The following is a 27433-nucleotide window of genomic DNA, read 5'->3' as shown; positions in this document are numbered from 1 at the left end:
AATATCATCGGAGTACGCCTTGTCGTCTTGTCTGAAACCTCGCTTGGTATGGAATGGGTCGGACAGGTCCATTCCGATCCTGTTGGCGCTTTTGATGTTGCTCAACGTTAGCTTACACAGCGGAAATACCTACATAGTTCAGAAATAGCGGCACGGAAGCAGTTCCTTTTCGTGCTGTCGAAGGTGGCTTTAAAATTGACGAAGAGGTGATGTGTGTCGTTTTTCTTTTCACGTGTAAAATCAGTTTGCTGGCGGCGGGCTTCAGTGATTCACATACTACGTATTTGAATAGCTCGGCCGTTCTATTGTTCTTCAGGCGGGTAATTGGTCTTTGAACCTTATCATAGTCGGACAATGGAACATCTATTCCATTGTCATCGATTGAGATATCGGTTTCGCCATATCCAGATGTTTCACTTCCAATGCCGTTCAGTAGGCCGGAGTAGTGTTACCTCCATAACTTCAGGATGCTCTGAACATACGACACTAGATGATATCTTTGGGACAAGGGTATGCTCCGGTCTTGAAACCTTCCATTAATCGCCGCATCTTTTCGCAGAATTTTTGAGCATCATCCCTGTCGGACTGATTTTCAAGCACCTCATACTCACGCAATTTGGCCTCTTTCTCTTTTTTGTCTGTATATGCGTCTCGCATCCCTCTTGAACTTACGATAGGCTGTCCGTTTTCTTTCCACTACGGTGCGAAAGTCCTCATCGTACCAAATGTTTTTTCGACCTTTACGGAAACCAATGGTTTCCCTCTCACAGTTCCTTTATACCGAGTTTCTGATGAGTGTTCTCAGAGAGCAGGAGTGCAAGTCAAGTAGAAAACCGTTTCGCTGTCGGTTGTGATAGTAGCTTCTCGACGTCGTTCCCTGAGTTTGCTGACGGGCGTGCTTTGCACCACAGTGATGGGTCGTATCTTCGTTACAGTAATATAGTGGGCCGAATCGATATTAGGTCCTCGAAGCGTACGTACGTCAAGAACACTGGATACATGTCGTCCATTTATCACAACATGATCAATCTGGTTACGAACTTTTCGATCCGGAGACAGCCAAGTAGCTTTATGAATTTAGAGCGGCGCTCTAGCCTCTCATAAAATGCATCTTTCGTCGTATCGTCTTTCTCTTTCGTCGGAGTGTGGACGAAAATCAGTGATATGTTGAAAAATTTTGCTCTGGTGATCTCACACCGAATATGCGCGTCTTTATTTAGCCGCTACAGTAAATGTCACAAGGACCTACTCATCTGCATCAATCATGCATTTATTGAACGGCGGTGATGTCAGCCTTTACTTTTACGAGGTCATAAACCATCTGGGAATCGGCACCTTTCAAATTTAGCGCCGAACTGGGATTGACAGATAGTTTCTCGTAATATAGCTGTCTATAAACCCTCCCTTCAAGCTTAGACCCATCAATAAAGAAGCTCACTGCCTTTTTCCTTCAGTTGCAAAGGTAAATAACCTACATCTTAGGTATGTGTGCGTACAAATGATGTCATAGTTCGGTTCGGTAACTCCATTATGCGATATGAAGCAAAGCCAGTGAAGTTTCCCGATTGTTCAGAAAATGGTTAGATTAGATTTAATTAGGTAAATAAATGAGGATTACACCGCTACCTAAGGCCTATTGTGCCCTCTCCTAAGTCACAACGACTCACTTAGCCCAAGTAAATTGAGAAATTCTAACATACTGCTCTCCCTATGGCTCTTCCAATAGCTCTCCCTACCCACTACTTCATTCATGCAGAGTAGCTTTTTTATGGCATGGGGACTAACCGCAATGAAAAGTTCAGGTCTTGCCATGTTGTTGGATGCAGGGGATAGACTGTTCAGTCGTTTTATACACTTTTGCACCAATAGTTACTTGATCTTGTACGCAGAGATCGCTTTGAGTGCCGCTTGACTATCGCTTAGTATAACTATGCGTCCATTGCAATAGTTGCGTTGGAGGTTTATCTCTATGCACCGACTCATAGCAAAGACCTCTGCTTGGAATATGCTCGGAAAACTACCCATAAGTATGCAGAGTTTGGTGCGTGGTAATGCGACCCCTGCGCTAATTTCCTCCGACGTTTTCGAGCCGTTGGTGTATCACTTCACTACTACCCCCTAGCTCGAGAGCGAAATCGTTACATTCAGCCTTGCTGCCAAAGGTAACCTTAAACTTCTTAGTGAAGTTTATACCTACTTTTTTAATGATGTCCTTTGGGAGAAGAGCCAGTGTATTTTGCCACTTGGGCCATTTATGCGTTGGGAAGAGATAACCTTATATCTGCCAAACCCTTCTGCTGTTGTTTGGAGTAGTGTGTGTTTAGAAACCTGACCGATTACTAGGTGAGGCGGTGTGAGATCCAGCAAGACTTCAAGTGCCACCGTCTGACATGTGCGGATGATATCCGAGACGCATATATGCTGTTTCCGCCGCAGAGTGGAATAGCTGATCCAGAGCAGTATTGGTCGATCTCCCTGCTCTGTGAACATACTGATTCGCATGCAGGGGTGCCGTTTTCAGCGCCTTCGACCTTATTTCCTATTACACGATATTTTACGTACTCGTTAGTAAGAAGGAAGTTAGACTAATAGGCCTGAAGGATTTAACCAGTGAGTAGCCCTTCTTTCCTATCTTTGGTATAAATATCACCTTCCCGGTCCTCCAAACTTCAGGGATATACAAGGCAATGCTATCACTTATCAGCCGAATAAGGTAGTGCCTGCTCTCCATGTTGAAAAATTGCTGGAAAGTTACCATCTGCCCTCGAAAAATTTCATTTTGGGAACGAAGTCGTATCCCACCTGACTGAGTCTTGCGACTAACCAATCTAAGCCAGGTGGCTTGTGTTCGACTACAAGTAGACACTGGGTTTCCTTCATTGTCTCTGGGAAATGCGAGCACAGAAGTGCCGTAGCTTTCTCCTCCGCTCTGGTCGCATAGGTCCCAACGGCTATTACTGTGACAGTCTTACCTTTAGCCAGAGCCCTGTGCAGCCTTGCTGCCTCTGGTGTCGAGAAGACGAACTCACAGTAATTCCCAAAATATTTCTGTTTCGCAGACCTAATCTTCTTATTATAAGAAATTAGGTTGCATCTGTACTCCTCCCAGTTCCCAGTACGTTTGACCTTGTTAAAGAGCCTACGTATCTTTGACCAGAATACTAAGAGTCTTCTTGACCACCGAGGGCAGTTGCATCCTTTGGTGATCGTCTTTAGGGTTCAGCTGCAGTGATATGCGCCGTTGCGCCTCTGTCTAGCTTCCCTTCCCCATTAATATTTAACTCTAACGTATCCCGATTTGAGTCCCAATTGGAAATTTTAGGAATACGTTTAGTCGAGAGTTGCTCGAATCTCATGATCCTGCGATCCGACATTCAAGGTTCTGATAACACCCTCCACTGTGAGATCAGTCCTGCCATGAGTTCGTTACTCAGGGTGATGTCCAGCACTTATCTCCATGCCTCCGGGATTTTCAATCATCTAGTAAATAAAACCATCCAAGCTTTTTTTGGTGTAATTTTGAGACCTTTTTTAAAAGAATACCAAATACATTTCTTTAGCCAAGAACTTAAAGCAAAGCAAAATGCAAGTTTACTTAAATACATAAGCGCTATATAGTATATGCGTATATGAAATGGTTAATTTATAAACGAAATTATTTTAGGTAAGACATCACTATTTTAACACGTAGTGTAGTGGATTAACACTACCCAGCTGTCGATTTGACGAATTCATCCCATGATACCGGTTATGCCATTACGGATTTTTATCTCACGTGCGATATAGCAGGCGAACAAGACGCCGAAGAACTGCAATATAAAATGGAAACAATGAAATAAACATATTTTTTGGGTTATAAGTTTTAATTATTCTATTATTATCATGTGCCAAGCAACAACTAACCTGAATGATGGCCAACACAATGCCACAGGCGCCCAAACTGACGGCATGTGCTTCTATGAAATTCGAAAATGTCGTCAAGCAACCATCCTCATGACGCTTGGTGCTTTCCGTGCTGTTAGAACAACTGTATTCGCCAACAACGCCAACGGGAATGTCACAGCATGAAAGCGGCAATTTGCCATCGAATTGCGTCCAGTCCTTGTAGCTCTCCACACCACAGCAATCGAACTGAAATTATCATACATAAATTGCATTTTTAATTGCTTAATTTGTGCAGTAAAGTAGAGAAAATATTTACATTATTTTGCACATAATCCCAAATAATTGTGTAAGGATCATTCTCATTTTTTGTATTATATTCTTTAAGTGCACCATCTAGACTATTTTTGATTAGGTCTGACGCATCGGAACGCAAGACATAACCACTAATGCCGGCTGCCAATTCCAGTATGAAGATGAAGCCGAGCAAAATGGCGAATATCAGCGTTAGGAGATAGTTCTCTTTGAGTGCGCCCCAACAGCCGAAGAATGAAATGAATATGACGAAGACGCCAATGACGATCAGGAAAGTCGGTATTGAGAAGAAATTATCGGCAAGCACTGTTGCATAACCATGGAAAACGGCTGCTACACCAATACCGACAGCAATCAATATGATGCCAGTGATCTGAAAAGAAGTTGAGTAAAAGCGTTTATAATATGCGTATGTTAGGGTGGGAAATTTTTTTTTTTTATTTTCCATACAAATAACATGTAAATAATACAGGAAAAAGTAGCAGAGGGAAAATACTTATAATAGACACATGTGTTAAGGTGGGACAAAAAAAAATTTTATTTTCCTTATAAAAAATAGGAATAGGAAAGTAAAAATTTTAAAAGTGGAAAAAAAAAATTTTGAATACTTTTAAATATATTTAAAACTAAATTTTTTTTTTTTTTAATTTTCTAACAAATATTTTTGAAATATATTTGAGTCATAAAATTTTCCATTTTAAAAAAGTAAAAAAGAAAATGTATTTTATTTCTTTACTTTTAAATGGAAAAAACATTTTTGAATACTTGTAAATATTTTTTTAAAATTAATCCCTTTTATAAAATTTTTTTAATTAAAATTTTTTTTTTTTTAAAAATATTTTTGGAATATATTTGAAGCATAAACATAATAAAGTCACTTTAGATTCTATTAGAATATGCCAAATTTAACTCAAATATGTGACAATGTCGTACTACGTTCTATCCATTATTATTAGATTTGCTTAAAAACAAGTTGGCAACCTTGGAATAAAATATTTTCATATTACGAATAGGTAAAAAAGTATTTAAAATCAGAAAATTTGTTTCAAAATACTGTTATTTATAATTTTATTTTAGAATATTTTATATAATATATTTAGTTGGCAACACTACATGATGCCATATTTTTTACACATACTTACTAAGGCTCCTTTTACTTTGAAATAAGAAATTTTGATACTACAATCGAAAAAAATCGTAAAATTAAAATAAAATTATTTTTGTGGTGGCAGCTCTATGCTTTGAAATAGTTTTGACACACATTTATTTTTAATTTTAAATTCTTATATTTATTAGTTAATCGAATTCATGGAAATTCAATTTAAACTTAACTGACTTATAAGTTAAAAGCGTTTTGACACAAAGTTATTTTTTGTATTTATTAGTCAATAGAATTCATAAAATGTATATTAATCTATTTTTATTTGGCAACCCGATACAATAAATTTCATACATTTTTGCTGTGGCAACCCTACATGTTAAAATAGTTTCATACGTATACTATATTGCTTAAGAATTCTGATATTTATCAATCGAAATAATTTTTAAATTAAAATAATCATTTTTTTGGTGGCAACCCTACGCATTTAAAGTTTTAGCACATATTTATTTCAATGCAATTAGAAATTTTGCTATTTATCAGTCGAGAGGACACATAAAATTTACATATAATTTATTTTGGTTGGCAACCCTACTTGATAAAATATATTTTTTACACATTCTTTTATAGTTAAGTTAGAAATGTAGATTTATAACAACCGAACTAATTTATAATATTTTAATTCAATAATTTGTTTGTGATGGCAACCCTACACATTAAATATATATATTTACATGTATTAATTTTAATGTACTTACGAGAACGTACTCGTAGAAGTCCTAATATTTGTCAATTTATTTTTTTTAATTTATTTATTTTTTCTTGGCAACTCTACTTGATGACATATATTTTTTAAATGTTCTTTTATAGTTATGTTAGAAAATACGATTTATACCAATCGAACTAATTCTTAATATTTTAAGTCAAATAATTTTTTTGTGGTATGGCAACTCTACTTGATAATTATTTTTATACACTCTTTTTGTAATTTACTTAGAAACTCAGATATTTATCAATCAAAACCAGTCATGAAATTCAAATTTAAAATAAAAATGTGGTGGTAAACTTATGCGTTGAAATGGTTTCCACATGTACATATGTATGTACATTTATGTTATAAAGCACTTAAAAATTATAATATTTATTAAGCGTAAGGACACATAAAATTTAAATATAAATAATTGTTACGTAATATTATTTTGTGTAAAAAAATTGTGGTGACAATCCTACGTCATAAAATCATATAAATAACTTTTTTTACAATTCACATAAAGTTTAGTAATTCTGGTATTTATTAATTGAAAGAATTTGTAAAATTTAAATAAAACTTTTCTTTTTGAGCTGGCAACTCTAAGTGTTTCACACAATTGTTGTGAGAATTTAGAAATTCCGATATTTAAAAAAATCATAACATTTAATTTTAAAATTAATTTTATTAAATTTAGTTTTTTTTTGTGGTAGCAACTCTAGAGTATTTTCAAATTCCTATTCATCGTGAAACTGCGCAAAAATCTACTAACATTTTATATAACAAAATTTTTCATATTTGAAAATAAAAGTCGGCGTTCATTATTAAAAATATCACAGTTAGCTTGCTAAAAAAACAAACAAATAATCCTCTACCAATAATATTTACTGCTTGTAGTTTAGCTGGCAACATTTTATCTCGTATTCAATAATGCTGACTTTACCTTTTTTATTCCTGATAGGAGTCAATGTGATAAGCTATCAAGTGAACATATATTCATATATATAACGATAAACTGATTAATTCTTGGAACCATTAGGTCGTATATGTTACTTCACACCTGCTTGCAAGCATAAACACCATTTTGTGGACTTTGCCCGAAAAACATGTTGGGCACATATGCAACAACATAATTTGATTTGTGCTTTTTTTCAATGACGAAATATGCTTTGAGGGCCAAGTCGTATGAGTCATTAAGCTTTAATAGTTACTCTATAAGAATCTTGTTTGAAAAATTACTAAACCGTTATAAAGATTAACGGAAAGAGCCTTCAACCAATAAAACACGTAGGGGATATACCCCTGCGAGTTTGGGCAGTAGGGCATGGCGTATGAGTAATATGAATGGTTATTACAGGCGACTCATATTTTTGGAGAATAAAATCAATAATAAAATAAAATTAAACAATAAAATTAGATTAAACCAAAAAATGAAATAAAAAACCACATTATAATTAAATTAAATAGAATAAAATGAAAAGAAATAAAATAAAATAAAGTAAAATTAAAATAAAAATAATAAAATTAAATAAAATAAAATTAAATTGAATTAAATTAAATTAAACTAAATTAATTAAATTAAATTAAATTAAATTAAATTAAATTAAATTAAATTAAATTAAATTAAATTAAATTAAATTAAATTAAATTAAATTAAATCAAATTAAATTAAAATAAATTAAATTAAAAACATATTGAATTAAATTAAAATAAAATAAATTAAAAAAAAAAATAAAAAATAAAATTTAATAGAATCGAACAAAGTCAAAGTTAATAAATCAAAATTTCAAATTTTCTTTTAATAATAATAAGTCAATTAAGAAAAAAAAATTTGTGAAAAGAGGAGTTCTTATTTTTGACAATAAGATATTATTATTTTAAAAATAATAAATTTTATTCACTCATTTATTGAAAAATTTAGAATATATAAATGTTGCTAAAATAAAATAAAATTGAATAAAATAAAATAAAATGAAATAAATTAATAAAAAAGTTGAAATAAAATTAAATTTCATTAGATTAAATTAAATTAAATTAAATAAAAAAAAAGAAAATTTAAATAAATCGAACAAGTTCAACAAAAGTCAAATTTAATAAATCAAAATTTAAAAATTTCTTTTAATAATAATAAGTCAATTAAGAAAAAAATTAACCAAATTAAGTTTACAAGAGTGTTGACGATTAACAATATTATAATTATTTTTTTTTTCTAGTTTTTTCTCTGAAAAATGATTTTCAATAGAATTTAAACACAAAAAATTTCAAAGCTCTTCATATATTCCTATAAACAAGAGTAGAAATTTGGATCTCTTTAACAATATTTTTTTTTTTGTTTGTTTTTTTTTACTTTAAACGACATTTTATGAGCCAGATGTTTGTAATACAAATAATAAATAGTTAATTATTGCGCACGAACAGTATTAAGCAAACCAATTAATGCGCAGTTAAATTTCATCAGTTGGAAAAAAAACAAAAATTTAAAATTTTTTTTATTATAATTTTTTTTCAAACTTACCAAGAATATCAAATTGAATCCAAAGAGCACATACTTGATAGTATTCGCGCTACCCGTCAGTAATGACATTTTGCCGTGTTATATCGCAACTTTTCTTTAACTAAAATATATTAAAATAAAGTTTTTTTTTATAAATTTGCAATTATTATTATTTGTTATTTATTTCGTCACTTTCGTGCTGACGCGTGTGCTAAATTTCGTTTATTCAACTTGCACCGACTTATTATCAAATACTAACAATACAATATTTCGCTGAAGTTCATTTAAGTCGAATTTCGCTTATCAATCTATATAAAAACAATTTTTTATAATCTTCAAACAAAGCAAAAGTAATTTATTTGCCATAAATACTTATCGTTGTTCGATGGTAAGAATACATTTTATAAACGCTCAATATCTGCAATCAATAATGATAGCTACTATCCTGCACCACTGTGCTCGTGCGCTTACTCTTACACTCACTCACTGCGCGCTCACTCTTTCACTGCAGCGCTCTCACTCCTACCTTCACACGTGTGATTTTGGTTTATGGACAAAATAAAGTGAGTTTTGAAACCATCCACAGGTATTATTACTATCTGTGGTATCATTTAACGGTTTATTGCCATGGTTGCATTGTTTTGGCATTTTTTCAGTGCTGTTCATATGGTCAAGGATTTGTAGACTGATTATCAGCTTGTCGATTAGATAGTATGGTGTCATAAAACTGCATTCTGCAAATATTGCATGTAAATAATAAAAAATATATATTTATGAAGACTTCGCAGAACTTAAAATTGTGGTAAAACGCCACACGGTCCTAGCTAAAAAACTATAGCCATTGTAAACCATTAGATAGTATTGATCATTACTAAAATTGTTGTGAAATACCAAAAGGCTTAAGTAAAAATTCCGAATTGGTTATTATTACCTCTTAATTAGAAGAAACATGTCTTCAATTGAAATGCCACCGGCCTGACACATAGATGGCGTCACCAGAACTTAATCCATAGTTAGTCCTAATGCTGTAGGCATCTGGGATCCCCTTGGTATCATATATTGGAGGAGGTATCGATAGTCAGGCCGCTGAGTCTCTTAAAATTCCCGTCAAGCGCAGGCATCCTTAAGCATGACTGCTTCTGTTGGATCTAGAAACTGAACACCATATGGTATCGCAAAGGTCAAAAACAGGTCTATGCGTGAAGCAACTTTTGTTATTGTGTAAAAAATTTATAAAAAGGAATTTCGCGTGTTGAAAAAATACTGTTTTTGACGGGAAAAAATCCACTGATCCAGGAAAATCAACCATCATGTATTGCTATGCTAAGTATAGACGAGGTGGAATGAGTAGTGGACACCCAAAAGAGGTTATTGCCGACGAAAACAGCATAAAAGTCCAAAATAATTTTGGAAGGTGTTCGAGATAGCATGCACACTAAGGATATCAACTGGCAAGGGGTTTAGGGGTTTCCTTCCAAAATATTTTTTATATCGATATTACTTCGTGAATTCTACTGACTTTGAATTAAAATCTTTGATTAAGGGGGGTTTTGACAGGCATTTTGTTAGAGGTGAAAATTTCGATTAGCCCTGCGTTTATTACCTTTTTTGCTTTTTGAATTTGAAACATTTTTAAGCAGCAACATCTTTATCACCGCCAAACGTCTTTTTTCGAAGATCCTCCTGCAGATCGACTGCATTAAATTCCATCGATTTCTATTATTTTTTTTTAGAATTTATTAAATAAAAATGCCTCTTAAAAAATCCACAAAAAAGTTTGTTTTACCAGACTTTCAATTGTATATAACCTCTTAACGTTATTAAGTAGCTTAAAACTAAGATTTCTGAAAATCATCTGTCATACATCTATACATTTCTCTGCGTCTTTTCTTCCCTCTAATTCTCTCTCAAAGAAATTTACTTGACTCTCTTGCAGTGATTTTCGAAATCTCAGCTGACACTCATATTATCATTAAGCTCAACTGAAGCCAAATTGTGGCTAATGGAAGCAGATATTTCTAATAATATGTAATATTTTGATAAAATAATCTGTAAATTGGTTTCTCTGTTAAAAATATATTGTATTATTAGCCTACCAAAAGTCTACACTGCAGTCAGAAAATTGTCACCTTTCAACTATGGCAGAAGCCCACTTTCATTGTAAGAAAAAAAAGCTAATGCTAGGCCAAAGCAGGTCAAGCCTAAACTAATGCTGGATCGTATGAAGAGAATGAGACTCTGAGCCGTTCCAATTCCATTGACAGCGCGCAGCGCAGTTATCTGCGATTTAGTTGTGAAGTGGTACCCATATACATATATGTAGAAAATAATTGAAGCTTTGCATTGCGACCTATGGTCTATTGTACCCTCTCCTTTATCATCTATAGGGTCTTGAGCCTACTTCTATAATTTGCTGGGCAATCTAGAATTAGGTGTTCTGGAGTTTCCTTCTCCTTGTCGCAAAACCGGCAGTTTGAGTAAGAGACTACGCCCATGTTAGATAAATGTTTTCTGACCTTGCAGTGCTTTGTATAGAGCGCGACAAGGAGGCGGACGTTGTCTTGGTGGAGATTGATCATATCTTTAATCCCCCCAGTAGAAGCTTGACGTGTATATTCCTGCTGCCTGTTGCCAGTGCCGTTCTCTTCCCACTCTCTCTTCCGTGTGGAGCAACTCTTTTATAGTGTAAGACTCCACTACAAAGCACGGTTCTGGCCCCAGCCGGCTAGTTCATCGGCCAGATCATTTTCGGCTACCTCTTTATGCCCCGACACAGGAGTACATTGTTTCAAACTGATAGGCGGTTCAACCTTCCCATACACTCCTCCAATAAAAGCGATTTGACTTTATAAGCTGAGATCGGTTTTAGTGCTGCTTGACTATTACTAAGCATACCGATTCGCTGATTGCGATAGATGCGGTGGAGATTGATTTTTGCACGCTGACTTATAGCAAAGACTTCTGCTTTATAGATGCTCAGAAAATATCCTACCGGCATGGACAGATTGATATGCGATCACGCAATGCCTGCTTCAATGCTTTCCGGTGTTTTCGAGCCGCCAGTGTACCACTGGATAGTGTTGTCAGTAGTAGGTCAAGCGTGGAATCACTCCACTCCTCCTTGCTGCCGAGAGTACAGTTAGGGAAAGGCTGGTCTTATTGAGGGCGAAGACCTTACTAAAACTCTTGCGATAAACATTTAGGTTTGCTATAGTGCAAAAACTGGTGATAGTCGCGCATTGGTTAAGGTCCCATGAAATCCAGCTATTCGGTACTAGAACGTATGAAGAGAGAGGGAGCACCTCTCAAGATCTCGATACCGATAATGGTAATGTTACACATTCTTTAACCAGCCTTGAAGGCCTTACTATCAGAACGGTTGAAGCCAAATGCATTTGAAATGAAAGCAAAATTAACCACAATTGGGTATTTAATTATTCAGAAGCATGGCAGGTGGGCACAGTCCACTGTGTAACAACTGCTAATACATTTAAAGCACGGAAATCGATAAAAATCATTAAATCGCACACATACTGGTACATATTTATATTTATTATTATATAGAGAGACATGTAGATGCATGACAGACATGACAGACATGTATTCTCTCTCTCGAAAAATTTATTGTATGTATTCAACTATGATTGGCATAATTGGAGAATTCTAAATGAGAATATTTCACAACCAAATTTCCAATGCATTAAAATTATTATTACGTTGATTATAACTGTTGAACTAAATAAAAATAAATCAAAGTACATATGTATATTCGATTTCACAATAAAATTTAAATATATCACATACTGAATTTATTTCATTAAATTTTGGTGTTGCCATCTTGCTCCTACCTAGTTTGTTGTCAATATTTAATTTTTTCAGCAATTTTTTTAGATAAAAAATGTGCACAAGTGGCCCTTAAGCCCTTCAAAAAAATATTTTTGTGTTCTCTTAAAACTCTTCATTTGGAACTCATATTCTAAAAAGTAGATTTTCATATAATTTTTATTATACTCTAATTTGCAACGATTGGCAACCCTGCCCACATAAATTAAAATTTTCTTTTTCTTTTAGTTTTAACTTTAAATTGTTTACCATTACATGCGTAATTCATTAAATTTTCCTAAACATTTGGCAACTCTTTTTAAAAAAAATGTAATATTAATTTTTCTTAAACCGCCTCAGTTCTGTACTCATATTGTAATTGCTTTTCATACCAATAAAAAATATAAAGAGTTGGCAATCCTTCCAGAAAATAATTTAAACATCAAGTTTTCAGAAATAATTTCAATTTGCATAAATTTGTTTCTCATACCAATATAAAAAACATTCAATTTTTAAAAAGTTGGCAACTCCTCTCATTTAATTTTTAAATTTTTTTTTAAACCTCTATACCTTTGACAGCTATAATGTAATAAATTCTCTATCATACTACTTTGTTTGTATTAAATTTGTTGAAAAAGTTGGCAACTCTGCTCAAAAAATAATTTTAATATTAATTTTTATTAAACCCGTCTCAGTTCTGTACTTATATTGCAGTAAATTGTTTTTCATGCCGGATTTAAGGATATTTAAATTTTTGAATAGTTGGCAACACTTGCTAAAGATAATTTAAATTTCAAATTCTCTGAAAACATTTCAATTTTATACCCCTTTGCATTCATTTGTTTCTCATAACAATATTGAAAATGTTAAATTCTTAAAAAGTTGGCAACTCTTCTCAAAAATACTTTCGTGTTAATTTCTTTTTAAATCTCGATACCCATGACAGCCCTAATGGAATAATTTGTATAATGTAATTTGTATGTACCTTGATGGCATTCAATTTCCTTCAACTGTTGGCAACTCTTCTCCAAACTTACAATAATATTATTTTTTTATAACGACTTCAGTTCTATACTCAGATTGCATTCACTTGTTTTTTATGCCGCTTTAGAAATATCGAAATTTTTAGTAGTTGGCAACCCTTACGAAAAATCATTTAAACTTCTAGTTTTCTGCAACCATTTCAGTTTAATAACCTTTTGCATTAATTTATCTCTCATGCCAAAAAAAAAAATGAAAATTATTTTTAGAAGTTGGCAACTCCACCTAAAAAACAATTTCATTTTCATCTTTTCCTAAATCTCGATACCTCTGATAGTCTTAATGTAATAATTTGTATATCATACCACTTTGATTGCATTAAATTTTCTTAAACAGTTGGCAACTCTTCTCATAAACAATTTTAACATTACTTCTTCTTAACTTCCCCTCAGTTCTGTACTGATATTGCAGTAAATTGTTTCTCATAATGATTTAAAAATATTAAATTTTGTAAGCAGCTGGCAACGCTTACGAAAAATAATTTAAACTTCAAGTTTTCTGAAATCATTTCGGTTTGATAACCCCTTGCATTAATTTGTTTTTCATAACAATATAAAAAATATTAAACTTTTTTATTAGTTGGCAACTCTTCTCAAAAACAATTTTATTTTAAATTTGTTTTTTAAAGCTTGTACCTTTGACACCCCTAATGTAATAAATTTCAAATACTCTGAAAACATTTCAATTTTATACCCTTTTGCATTCATTTGTTTCTCATAACAATATTGAAAATATTAAATTTTTAAAAAGTTGGCAACTCTTCTCAAAAATACGATCGTGTTTAATTTTTTTTTCTAAAACAGTTGGCAACTCTTTTCCAAAATAATTTTTTTATGAAGTTACACATTTGAACGCTGGCCTTGCGGTAGTAACACACCTGTTACGTTGTATAAACTATCAAATATTTCGTTGTTTGTTTGTAGTGCTTTAGATATACTTAATCACTAATTGGCAGTGAGTCAGAATGAACACCTGTTTTTATGACACTATGTAAATCACTTGGAGTGAAGGGTATTTACATAGATTCGTGTGGTACTATTAAGTATGTAAACTGTAATCAGATTGCCTAAATCTTAGATAAACCTAAACGTCATGAAATGAGACCAATATGTATATTGGCAGTCATATAATAGAAGGCACAAATAGTTTAATTTTTGTTTTCCCCATATAGCTTAAAATTTCATCTCATGAGAGACCCTTTTGAAGTCTTCAATAATGTAGAGACCAAAATTTATATGCGTCATTCTGAACAATCAGCAACTGCGGTCGTGACAGCAAAATATAGTTTATTAAACATTTTGGGTTTTTTTAGAGACACTTTAATAATTTGAAGGTATTTAGTTTGGATCTCTTCAACAACTATTATAGACAAATCTTTACCATACTTGGTTGCCCAACTTTCAGTTAAGTGCATTGTATTAATAACCCATGAAAAATTAAGTTGCTAATAGCTAAGTTCTCGCATGCTATCGTAGATGCTTAGCTTAATGAAAGTGAAGATCAAAACTCAACCGACTTAAGCAATTTTAATAATTTTGTACTCTAAACTATTTGCTCCGAAGTTTTTAACTCACAGCAGGAAAAGTCGGAGGCTCTTTAAGTATATATATAAGAGATCAACCTGACTAGCTGAGTCGATTTAGCTCCGTTACTTCGGTCTATTCGTCAACCTTTCTGTATATACGCAAACTAGTCACTCAGTTTTCCATATATCATTCTGAAATTCTACACACGTTCCCCCAAGAAGCTATTCATTTGTCGTAAACGCCAATACCAGACCACTTTAGGAAATAGCTGCCGTAAAAACTGACCGTTGAAAATCAAATCCTAATAAGGAAAGGTGTTTTATTTGATAATGAGATGAGATATCTTCACAATAATTGACGCACATTATTTTTAAAAACAATACTAGAAGATTGCTTCAAATACTTATTTCAGATCAGACCACTAGAGCATACAGCGGGTATTCAAACTGACCTATCAAAATAAAGATCTTTACATACCCTTTTATGCTATTAGAATTGCACCTCCGAAGTTAAGGTTTTTTCTCGTTTTCTGTAAGGTTAAACTAAATTTCACTCAACGATTCCCTACTTTTTGTACTTCTTCCACACTATAAACCTAATTTTATTTGTATCGAAGAAAAATTTGAAAATACTCTGATATTTCTTCATCTCTTAGGTGGAGAAAGGGATGAATGCTTTACTGCTCCAGTATCTATGCTCTGTTCCCATTATACTTTTGCTTTTTATACGTACTTGGGGATAAAAAAGAACCTAGAAGTTTTTATTAGATTCCTTAGGTAAATGCTAGTTCAAAAAAGACAAAAGTACTTTACTAAGTTTGTAGGACTGTCCTTAATAACTATGCCAAATATGAGCGCGATCTGGCAACCGGTTTGTTTACAGCAGCTGCTTAAGTCGGTACACCCCTGTAGGGCGTTGCGATTTTTATAATGGATAAAAATACCGAAAAGAGAATTTGATATAATTTTGTATTGCGAATGTTGTAAAGGGCTAATGGTGATTCAGTTTTATCGAAAATACAAGCTTTCTCGTGGTACAAAGCCTTCAAAAATGATCGAGAAATCGTTGAAGACATGCCTCGTTCTGGATTTTAAATTGATGAAAATATTAAAAAAAATGAAGAATATGTTACTTGAAAATCGCCAGGCAAGTGTTATAGAGAAAATCGACATCTGTCGCGAGTCCGTTCGAATGATTGTGGTGGATATTTTAGGTATGAAACACGTCTATTCGCCCCGATAAAGCTGATTTTTTCTTATTTCTTATCGAATTTTAAGTCAAAAACGCAATAAATAGAATCGATCAACCACCGTATTCACCAGATTTGGGTCCGTGTGATTTTTTCTTCTACCCCGAACTAAAATTGAAGTTCCGTGGAACCCATTTCAGTCGGTCGAAGATATAAGTAAAACAAAATTCGCTCAAGGAACTGAAAAAAGTGAACTCACGTGGCCTAAGTGATATAACGATAGTTTTGGAATGAGGTTTTAAACACAAAGTTAAAATCGTCATAAGTCTAATATGTACAAGAATATGGCATGGCATATTGGACACAATTAGCGGAAATAGTTGAACGAATTGCGTGTTAAAAGGAACATTTGTCCCTCAAGCTCAAAAGACTCTCATGTTTGCATGCTATAAATAATGAAAGAGTATTTTATCGCTAATAAAATGAAATGCCCAGAAATGCCTGTACATATGTATGATTACACAGGTGTATAGTTCAATTATAAGATAACGGTTAATGAACATACAAAAAGCCCGACCAGTTAAGTTGGCAAACCATGAAATGGTTATTATTTAGCCAATCGTATACATCGGGAATATTTTCAGTTATCAGTGGTGTACTTGTAATCATCGTAAACCAATATAAAAAATAAACAAGAGTGTAAAAAAATGTATTTCACAAAATCAATAGGAAATCGAAAAAGTGACCGTTAAACTTCTGTTGTTTCGTAGATAAATAGAAAAGAAAGAAAGAGAGAAAACAAATTTATTTAGAGATAGTGCAGAAGATCTTTCACAAACAGATCGACGGCTATCAACTTTACAAGCGCAATGCTACTGGGTTACGCAGATGACAATTATATCATGAGCCTTACCAACAGAGGCGTCAGCGCAGACTTTTCCAGCCTAGAAAAGGAAACTAAGACAGTTGGTCATGTATACACGAGAACAAGTCAAAGTATGTGCAGTCCTCACACAAAGAGGATCCTCGCGTTATCGGAGCTATGTGATTGTTGGCAACAAAAATTTGAAAGAGTGAAGGACCTTGTCTGTTTTAGAACCAGCATAAATCCTACCAACAATTTAAGCCTGGAGATCAAGGACAAAATAACGCCTGCCAATGGGTTCTACTTTGGGATCTGTAGGAAATTGTGAGAAAGATGTCTTTCTAGATGAACAAAAACTTCACTTTATGAGTCTCATAACATTCCCTTCCTATTATGAGGTACAGAAACATGAACTATAAGCGAATCGAGATGAGATTGCACTTGAAAAATTCGAGAGAACTGTTTTGGAACCACGTACTGTTTGAGCTCTATGGCAACACGAATATAGTTAAGCGCATAAAAATCCAACGAAAGTGCTGATTAGGTCATAATGTAGACATGGAAGACGATGCTCCAGCAAAAAACACCTTCCATTCTAGATTTATGGATGAATAACGGAAGCAAGGGAGGACCATGTGCATAGAAACCTGTATAATTACCGAAATGTTGTGTTGTGTTATCTCACGAAATGGTCCAGTTAATTGGACGCTTCGTTCGTGCGATTTAACGGTGTTAGACTATTTCCTGTGGTGCTACGTCAAGTTTATAGTACTCGTATATGCCAACAAGCTAGCGACGATTTATGAACTTCGTACGAATATCGAACGAGAAATTGCAGCAGTATTGGCCGATTTATGCTTGAAAACCGTGAAAAATTGGATTCAGAGCTTGGACTTCTGCAACTTTTTACTAGCGCTCTTTATTGAAAGCTGTAATCCTAACTAAAACTTTATTAAGAGTTTTAGAGAATTGTATAATTTTAGATTTGTATAAGTAGATGATTATTGGAAAGTTAAGAGAGCCTTCTACAATCTTACAGATGCTAATTCTCTAGTTACCGCATCTATAAAAAACTTCTTTAGGTCCAACACTTAAACTACATATATAACTAAGAATGAATAAGTAATGTAATTTTTTGCTAGAATACGAAATATTGGTAAGCTATTTTTATTTGTATGAAATCAATTCAAACTCATAGTTCTTTTCTCTTTTGTGCTAACAATAATCGATTGTTTTATGTATAGTAATTGGCTAAAAACAAAGAAAGGTTATAAAATATGAATGAGATTAATTCAATAAAAATTTTCTGATTGCAATTTATAGCAAACTTAACTTTATTATTCTTCATCCAATCAATTATCTCTATTTCCTTTTCTCCCGCCCTCTCTGTATCTCTCTACGTCCCTCTCTCACTCGTGACTGCTCTGTGCTAGACACAATTTTCCATTTTACAGTAGGGCATGTTCTCTTACACAGCTTTTGCGATAACATATTGTTAATGCCTTATCACAGGTGTTTGTGAAATGATATAATTATCTATGGTTTAATTAATAAGTTTTTCATAAATATATATATAGTGCACATTAGGGTGCTTCAAAAAAAATTTTTAAATTTTTTTTAACTCTTATCCTTTCAAATCTTAGTGATTGACAAATAAAAACTCCTCTCTCAAGCCAGGCGCTGTAGCTTAACTCTAAGGGGTCGCTATTTTTATACTCTCGCAACAAAGTTGCTAAGGAGAGTATTATAGTTTTGTTCACATAACGGTTGTTTGTAAGTCCTAAAACTAAAAGAGTCAGATATAGGGTTATATATACCAAAGTGATCAGGGTGACGAGTAGAGTTGAAATCCGGATGTCTGTCTCACGTCCCGTCCGTCCGTCTGTCCGTCCGTCCGTGCAAGCTGTAACTTGAGTAAAAATTGAGATATCATGATGAAACTTGGTACACGTTATTTCTTGGCTCCATAAGAAGGTTAAGTTCGAAGATGGGCAAAATCGGCCCACTGCCACGCCCACAAAATGGCGAAAACCGAAAATCTATAAAGTGTCATAACTAAGCCATAAATAAAGATATTGAAGTCAAATTTGGCACAAAGGATCGCATTAGAGAGGGGCATATTTGGACGTATTTTTTTTGGAAAAGTGTGCGTGGTCCCGCCCCCTACTAAGTTTTTTGTACATATCTCGGAAACTACTATGGCTATGTCAACAAAACTCTATAGAGTCATTTCCTTCAGGCATTTCCATATACAGTTCAAAAATGGAAGAAATCGGATAATAACCACGCCCACCTCCCATACAAAGGTTATGTTGAAAATCACTAAAAGTGCGTTAACCGACTAACAAAAAACGTCAGAAACACTAAATTTTACGGAAGAAATTGCACCCAGGCTTTTTTTCAAAATTGAAAATGGGCGTGGCCTCGCCCACTTATGGACCAAAAACCATATCTCAGGAACTACTAGACCGATTTCAATGAAATTCGGTACATAATATTCTCTTAATACCCTGATGACATGTACGAAATATGGGTGAAATCGGTTTACAACCACGCCTCGTCCAATATAACGCTATTTTGAATTCCAACTGATGCCTTCTCTGTATAATATATACATTAGGAACCAATGATGATAGCGGAATAAAACTTTACTCAAATGCGGTATTTGAAAAATATGTAAATGACGGGTAATGAAATCTCGATTATCACTTTATCGTGCGAGAGTATAAATTGTTCGGTGACGAACTTAGCCCTTCCTTACTTGTTTTTTTTAGGTTCCTAGGTACATTTAACATAGGAATTTTAGTTTTTTCATTCAAACTAAAATTTCACCAACTAATTTTCGTTTCTCAAAAATACTCATCACATATTCTTTTGTTTGTCAATCACTAACATTTGAGTTGAAAAAAAATTCAAAAATTTTTTCTGAAGCTCCCTAGTGCACATAAGTATATATGTGCTACAACAAAAATGTCAACATTAGTGAATTTAAGTGTAAATTTTTATTTTCTAGAGATCCCAGTGGTTTCCTGGAATTTACGGTTTAATTGGCTTATAGATAGGGTTTCCCAAGACGACAGCTGAATCTGGTGTATGTTAAAATATCTCCATGGAAGAGAATTCGGATGAATATACTCTATCAAAATTCTCTTCCACGATTACTAAATTCCAATATAAAGTTATTGATGAATATCTAAGCAATTAATTAAAGTTAAAATACTTTCAATCTGATAGTCGAGCAACTAAATAAATTTTTAATAAATACAATTATTGAACTAATCACAAACCGCTTACTTTTTACATTGCGATTTACGGTAAATAACACATTGGCTGTCATTGTAGTCTCTGAAATAAAGAGACTTTATTCATATTCAATGCAAATAGTTCGCGGTATTTGCTCCATTGATATACATACATATGTAAATTTATAAACATTTTTATATACAAATATAAGTGATTTGAAATAAATTAATTCATCTGCTTGTGTTTTCTTTATTTACTTGTCACTCCCTTGTGTGAACAGCTGTCAACATGAAACTACTATATTAAAAAATTTAATTCTTAATAAATATTATATAATACATTGCTCTTAAAGCCGGTATTTATGTACTTAAAGTTGACTCTAAAATATTTTTTGTTGTGAAATAATATACGAGTTTTGTTTCTTTTTTTCAACAAAACTCTCTTAAAATTAACGGCAAAAGAATACTAAAAAATAGTGCTGTCGACAGTTTTACTACATTACATACTCTAACAGCAAATAAGAGAACCATTTTTCAATAACGGGTGATCCCCTTAGAGGTACTTTTTTCTATATGCTTTTTTTGACAGATCACGCGTGAGTCGTGTCAAACTGTCATTTTATTTTTGTTCAGTGTTGTTTGGTATTTCATCACGGAAAGTCTTACGCCTGAACAACCTCTCAGTTGCAGACAAAAAAAAAGAGAGATGCCGAAATGAGTGAGTACGAAGAGCTTGACAAGCTGGCTGAAAGGGGTAATGTTCAAAAATTCTACGGTAGGACGCGGCGACTAACAGAAGGTTTCAAGACTGGAGCATATTCTTTTAAAACCCAGAGAGGCGATCTGTTAACCGATGCTCAGAGCGTACTAAAATTATGGAGGAAACACTTCTGCAGTCTGCTCAATGGTATATTTTAGTGTCTACAGTCTGTCCCGTAGGATAAGCCTCCTCAACAGCTTATATACGGTTCTATAGAGCGTACTGTGTGGAAGACTTAAGCCCACCATCAGCAAACTCATTGGACCTTATCAATGTGGCTTCAGGCTTGGAGAATCAACAAGCGACCAGATATTTACCATGCGCCAAACCTTGGAAGAGACCCGTGAAAAGAGATTCGACACACACCACCTTTTCGTCGATTTCAAAGCTGCTTTTAACAACACAAAAAGGAGCTGCCTTTATGCCGCGATGTCTGAATTTAGTATCCCCGCCAAACTAATACGCTGTGTGAACTAAAGTTGAGCAATACCAAAAGCTTCATTAGGATAGGAGAGGACCTTCGTTACCAAACGAGATTTCAGACTCGCTTTCGTGTGATTTCTTCAATTTACTCTTGGATAAAATAATTCAAGCTGCAGAACTAAATAGAGAAGGTATCATCCTTTATAAGAGTGTAGAGCCGAAGACATTGATATCATTGGTCTCAGCAACCCCGCTGTTAGTTCTACTTTCTCCAGATTGGATAAGGAACCGAAGCATTTAGGTCTGGTAGTGAACGAGGGCAAGACGATATATTTCCTGCCATCAAACAAACAGTCGTCGCACTCGCGACTAGGCTCCCATGTCACTGCTGACAGTCATAAATTCGAAGTCGTAGACCGCAATAACAATGTTAACCTCGAAATCCAATGTAGGGTAACTATTGCCAACAGTTGCTACTTCCGCTTGAGTAGGCAGACCTCCACTGCGTTGGAAAGACAAGGTGGAGAAAGACCTGGCTCTCCAGCGAAAAGGAAGAACGACTTGCGAGCTGTTGTTCACTCGGCTATAACACGCTTACGCGGTATCTACGTCAGTAAAGGAGAGTTCTTGAAACTCGTCATTAAAGCAAGTTTTTGCTTCAAAGGTACTTTTCCCCATCAAACAGCAATATTTTATCAAGGCGTGAGATTCCTTTTTATCTATTTTTTCACAATAACAAAATTTGTTTCACTCAAAATGATATAATTCACAAACTAATGAAACGAAAGCCATCAAATTAATATCCGCGCCTTTTGAAGGCTAGGGCTCACTAAGAAACATATGGATTTAATGATAGTAGCGTCTACATATACATATGTCAAGCCGGAGACTTTTCAATGTAGCTGTTATGTGAGCTTATAATTGCAACTAAATCCTTCTCATGATAGCTGCCTTTGATTTGACAAACATTGGAGAGTTGGCAATTGAACGAACAGCTGGCATAGAGTAGGCATATTCTGGTTGCTTATGGTGTCGATTTAATTGTTTTCATTACAAAAATTGAGTTTAATTTTGTTTAAAGTTTATAAAAAATACACTTTATGCGCTTTTTTTACTAAAGAAACTCAATTACCCTCTGCATGCTCATGATTATAATGAATGAGTGTTTGTAGGGATTATAATAATCCATGCAAAGTCACTATAATTGAAACAGAAGTGATAACTTAAGTAGCGTGATAACTACTGTCGCTATTTTTATCTCTAGCTCTAAGCAAAAAAGTTGACAAACAATTTTGTTTGATTACCTCAAACATCTAAAATATTTAGTCATTGATATAACTTTACGCCGCGAAAACTTCTCATTGGCAACCGTGAGTATGTTTTAATATTTTGTTATCTAAAAACTTTCAAATTTCATAATATTATTAAAGACCTAATACTTCTGAGATAACACATTTAAAACATTATTTATTTGGGCACACGTATACTGAATTTCATAATATTGTACGCTACGCTACAAGGTCTGATTGTGTGTTACATGGCACACTATTGGGTAGAGGCGTAACGGTATTGGAAATTTAATATTTTGCTGATTGAGAATACTTTTGTAAGGCATTAAGCTGATAATTTGTGTGTAACCGGCTAACTAAGTAGCAATAAAATTGAGGGACACGGTAAGGTTGATTCAAAAACAAAAAAAAAAAAACAAAACTTCGGTTGAACCGAAGCTATTTAGCCTTCACAGATATAAAATATTCCAAAAAATAATTATTTTGAACATTTGTGGATATTGATATAAGTTTGTATGGCAGCTAAGAATATGCCATGGTAAGCCGATATGAATAATTTCGTTAGTATTTTCAGATTGTAGCTTGCACTGCCTTAGGCAACAACCAATGCTCAATTTTGTGAAGATATCTCCTCTAATGAAAAAGTTTTCCCTAAAAGGGTATGATTCTGATTGTTCAGTTTGTATGACAGCTACTCCGCTAGCTCCGCAGCTGGTCCGATATCTACGGTTCCGACAAATGTGCAGCTTTTGGGTGAGAAAATTACAGATCCATATCATATAATCATCAATTGAAAAGACCCCGGACTGGCACATATGTATGTGACGCCGCCATACAGTTTTCGGTCACTGTCCATGGAAAATCAACCATCAAAGATTGGTAAGCTAAGACGTGGTGAAATGAGCACAGTAAATGGTGCACACTGTAGACCCCCAAAGAGGTTGGCTCTGATGAAAACAGCAACAAAGTCCACAAAATCATTTTTGTTGACCTTAAAGAGAAATTATTCGAAATAGCAGGTACTATAAAGGTATCAACTCAAAGTGTACTTCATATCATTCACGAATATTAGGGTATGAGAAAGCTCTGTAGAAAATGGGTGCCGCGCGAGCTCACTTTTGGCCAACGACAATGACGTGTTGATGATTCGGAGCAGTGTTTGGAGATGTTCAAGCATAGTAATAAATCCAAATTTTTGGATTTATTTGTTACAATGAATGAAACATGGCTACATTATTTCACACCAAAGTCCAATCGACAGTCATTCTAGTGGACTGCGCTCGATGAACTCGCTCTAAAACGTGGAAAAACTCAACAGTCGGCTGGTAAGGTAATGGCTTCTTTATTTTGAGATGCGCATGTAATAACCGACTATCTAGAAAGATGAAGAAGCGACTATTGCATAGCGTTATTGGTTCATTTGTAAGACGAAATCGCCGAAAAACGGCCGCATGTGAAGAAAAAGGAACTGCTGTTTCATCAAAATGCACCGTGCAACAAGTCAGTGAAAACGATATCAAAAATCCATGAATTAGGCTACGAATTGCTTTTGCATCCACTGTATTCTCCAGATTTGCTCACGAGCGATTATTTCCTATTCTAAGATCTCAAAGGAAATACTCGCTGGGAAGCATTTTTCGTCGAATGAAGAGATGATCGCCAAAACTGAGGCCTATTTTAAAGCAATCGGCAAGTTGTAGTATAAAACTGAGGGAATAGTTCGCGTATATACCGAACAGATGGACAGACAGTCTGATCGACGAGCTGCATGCTGGTATGGTAACTTATAGAGTATTGTATGTGGTATTTTATATGGTTTATATATGGTATTTGATAGGGTACCCTACGTTTCGTTCTGAGCGTTTCAAGCTTCGTGCCAAACTTAATATAATATTCATCAAAATTAGATGACAACCGAAGAACTAGAAAGTAGAAAACTCTGAAAGCGATCGGATATTTTGTCTTCGAGCCGGTTTGCAAAATGCAGTTTTGAAACTATTTCAAAGATAAGCTAATTGAGCTGATTGAATTGAGCGGCTTCACTTTAGAAAGTTGTAACTCTAAAAATATGAAAAATATTCGTTTAAAACTTTAGTGTATTAAACGAACGAAATAATATATGTACATATATATTAAACTAATGAAATGTGCAAAAAAGAAATTGATTTCGAAATTCCGCGCGCGGCCGTGCCTCATAAATATAATAATTGTAGGTTATATTGCAGGTGTATTTTATAAAAATGTTTGTACAATACACAGTTGGTTGATGAAATTTATAATTTTTTTTAAGTTTTTACATAAAAGTCACAAGTAAATCACAACAAATTTTTAATAGTTCACATTTCTTTAATTTAGAGTCTTTTTATGAGTATAAAATGTATCAAAAAATGGCTTAAGTGCGCTCGCTGCAAGTCTATAGAATATATCGACACCTTAAATGAAAAATAACGTAACATCACTTTTCATAAGTTGACAGGCGAAAGAAACACGATGTAACAAAAACCACTCATATTGAAAAAATTGAGTTTTGGTTATAAAACGGTTATAAAATGATTATATATTGGTTATAAAACGGTTATAAAATGATTATATATTGGTTATAAAGCAGTTATATATTGGTTATAAAGTGGTTATAAAATGGTTATATATTGGTTATAAAGTGGTTATATCTGACAGCGTAAGTTGAAAATTTTTTGACACGTGTATAATATGATGTAGAGAACCGTAAACAATAAAAAACTCAATTTCGATTGCTTTGGTGATACGTTGTTTTGCATTTTAGGTGACGATATACATATATTTAATTTTTTCTATTAATTATTATAAATTATTCATGACATATATCTGCATATTATTTAATAAACATTTTTTCTATTTGTCCATAGCACCTTTTCTATTTCAATTTCCGTTAAAAAAAAAAAAAAAAAAAATTAACAATATCTTGTCACATTTAGCACACGCTGCAGCAGTGAGACGTTTCCTCCCTTTACTCACGCTATTTCACTTTAAAATACAAATACTAAAAGTTTCGCCAACTATCCACGCTCTATATATTATAAAATATATGTTTTTTTCATAAATTTAATGAGCACTTTTTCCGCGCCTTTTAACCGTAAATACTAAAACGCAACTGAAAAGTAAATTTTTTACTTCAGCTAAGCTAATTGTAGGTGTACAAGTGTCAATATACACGCGCCCATTTGCAGGTGGTGGCACGAAAGTGCTCGTAACATGCACACAAACACACACCTATGCATATTTACGCGCATATATAGCCAAGTGGGGTGATAACAGACACGCATATGTAGGATGGTGCTCAGTTAAAACAAAAAAGCGCCATATTCAATCATAAGTGTATATATAGTATGCCAGACTTTATGGTTTATATTATTGTTGAAAAGCTTTAGTAAAAGCACAAAAAAGCTTTTTGGCGTCACAACAACAATATGCCGATTGTCATGTGCGTTATTGTTTTTGTTCTTCATTGTGTTATCAGCGTGCTTATCAGTTGCTCTTTCAAGTTTGATAATAGCGCTTTTATTTGTTTAGTTCTTCGAAACATTCTATAAGGCCTACGTGGTGCGTACTAGGCGTATGAGTGATATGCAAATAGCAGATTGTCGCGTTGTCCGCAGTCTTCCGCAAATAATGTGACATACTGTTGCTTTTGCTCTCTCTCTCTCTCTCTCTCTTTCAATGAAGTGAATTTTTTTAACATGCTGTAAGTTAGAAATATTTTTTTTTCATGACGTTGCTTTTATGGTTGTTTTAGTTCACTTGAATTTGTATTTTCAATAAGTAAGCACGAATATCGTGTTTTTATTATAGTAAAATAGCAACAATGAGTGGTAATATATGTAGAAACTGTAATAAAGCTCTCACTTTTCAGAGAATTAGATTTTTGAATTATTAAGTTGAAGCTTTTAAAAGCCTTTTGTATGTAATTGCATGCATAATAAGCAAGAAAAAAATCAATAATACCCCTCACGGTCTTATACATACATATATCTCCTATCGCTTTGTATGACAGCTATATGCTATAGTGATCCAATCTGAACAATATGTTAGGATATGTTCTATTATTACATCGAACATGAATCTGTGCCAATTATCGTAAAGATATCACGTCATATAAATGATTTTATCATACAAGAACTTGATTTTGAGCGGTACGTTTGTATGGCAGCCATATGTTATAGTAGTTTGAACTTAACAATAAGTTCGGAGATTACAGTGTTTTCTCCGAAAATAGTCCACGCCAAATTTCGTTAAGATATCTCATTAAATAAAGAAGTTTTTCATAGAGTAACTGATTGTGATCGTTGAGTTTGTATGGCAGTTATATGCTGGAGTCATTTAATCTGAACAATTTGTTCGTAGATTATAGTGTTGTCTTCGTGAATAAGCTATACTAAAATTCTTGAAGATATCTTGCAAAATAAAAAATGTTTTCATACAATAACTATCTTTTTATGGGCGAGTTTGTATGCCAGCTATATCTTATAGTGGGCGTATATGGATGGCTCTGACAAATTAACCGTTTCTGGGGAAGAAAATCACGTGCGCAAAATTTCAGTTTGATATCTCAAAAACTGAGAGACTAGTTCGTTCAAACCATCGGACAGAGCAGACAGACGCACATCGACTCCCTTAACTCATCAGGCTGATAATGTATATCAACAGAGAAAAAGTGTGTCTTTAATGCGATAGTTATCTTCAAAAATTACCTTATACATAC

General features: G+C 33.8%; 1 protein-coding gene across 2 annotated transcripts; it reads right to left on the bottom strand.

The window, feature by feature from the left end:
- Positions 1-3590: 3590 nt before the first annotated feature.
- On the bottom strand, positions 3591-25825 carry LOC120768124 (CD63 antigen). 2 transcript variants are annotated; one of them, XM_040094676.1, is made up of 5 exons: positions 25690-25825; positions 8560-8659; positions 4202-4570; positions 3904-4131; positions 3591-3809 (listed from the first exon to the last, which is right to left on the bottom strand). In XM_040094676.1, exons 2-5 carry the CDS (start codon positions 8626-8628, stop codon positions 3732-3734), a joined length of 744 nt encoding a protein of 247 aa, XP_039950610.1. In that variant the 5' UTR covers positions 8629-8659; positions 25690-25825; the 3' UTR covers positions 3591-3731. The 2 variants fall into 2 exon arrangements, with proteins under 2 accessions (XP_039950610.1, XP_039950611.1); XM_040094677.1 differs by lacking the exon at positions 25690-25825 and adding an exon at positions 9016-9034.
- Positions 25826-27433: the final 1608 nt, after the last annotated feature.

The sequence above is a fragment of the Bactrocera tryoni genome, chromosome 2 (genome assembly GCF_016617805.1).
Source record: "Bactrocera tryoni isolate S06 chromosome 2, CSIRO_BtryS06_freeze2, whole genome shotgun sequence".
Classification (NCBI taxonomy): domain Eukaryota; kingdom Metazoa; phylum Arthropoda; class Insecta; order Diptera; family Tephritidae; genus Bactrocera; species Bactrocera tryoni.
Note: the sequence above shows the minus strand (reverse complement) of the source record. Positions and strands in the feature narration are given on the sequence as shown.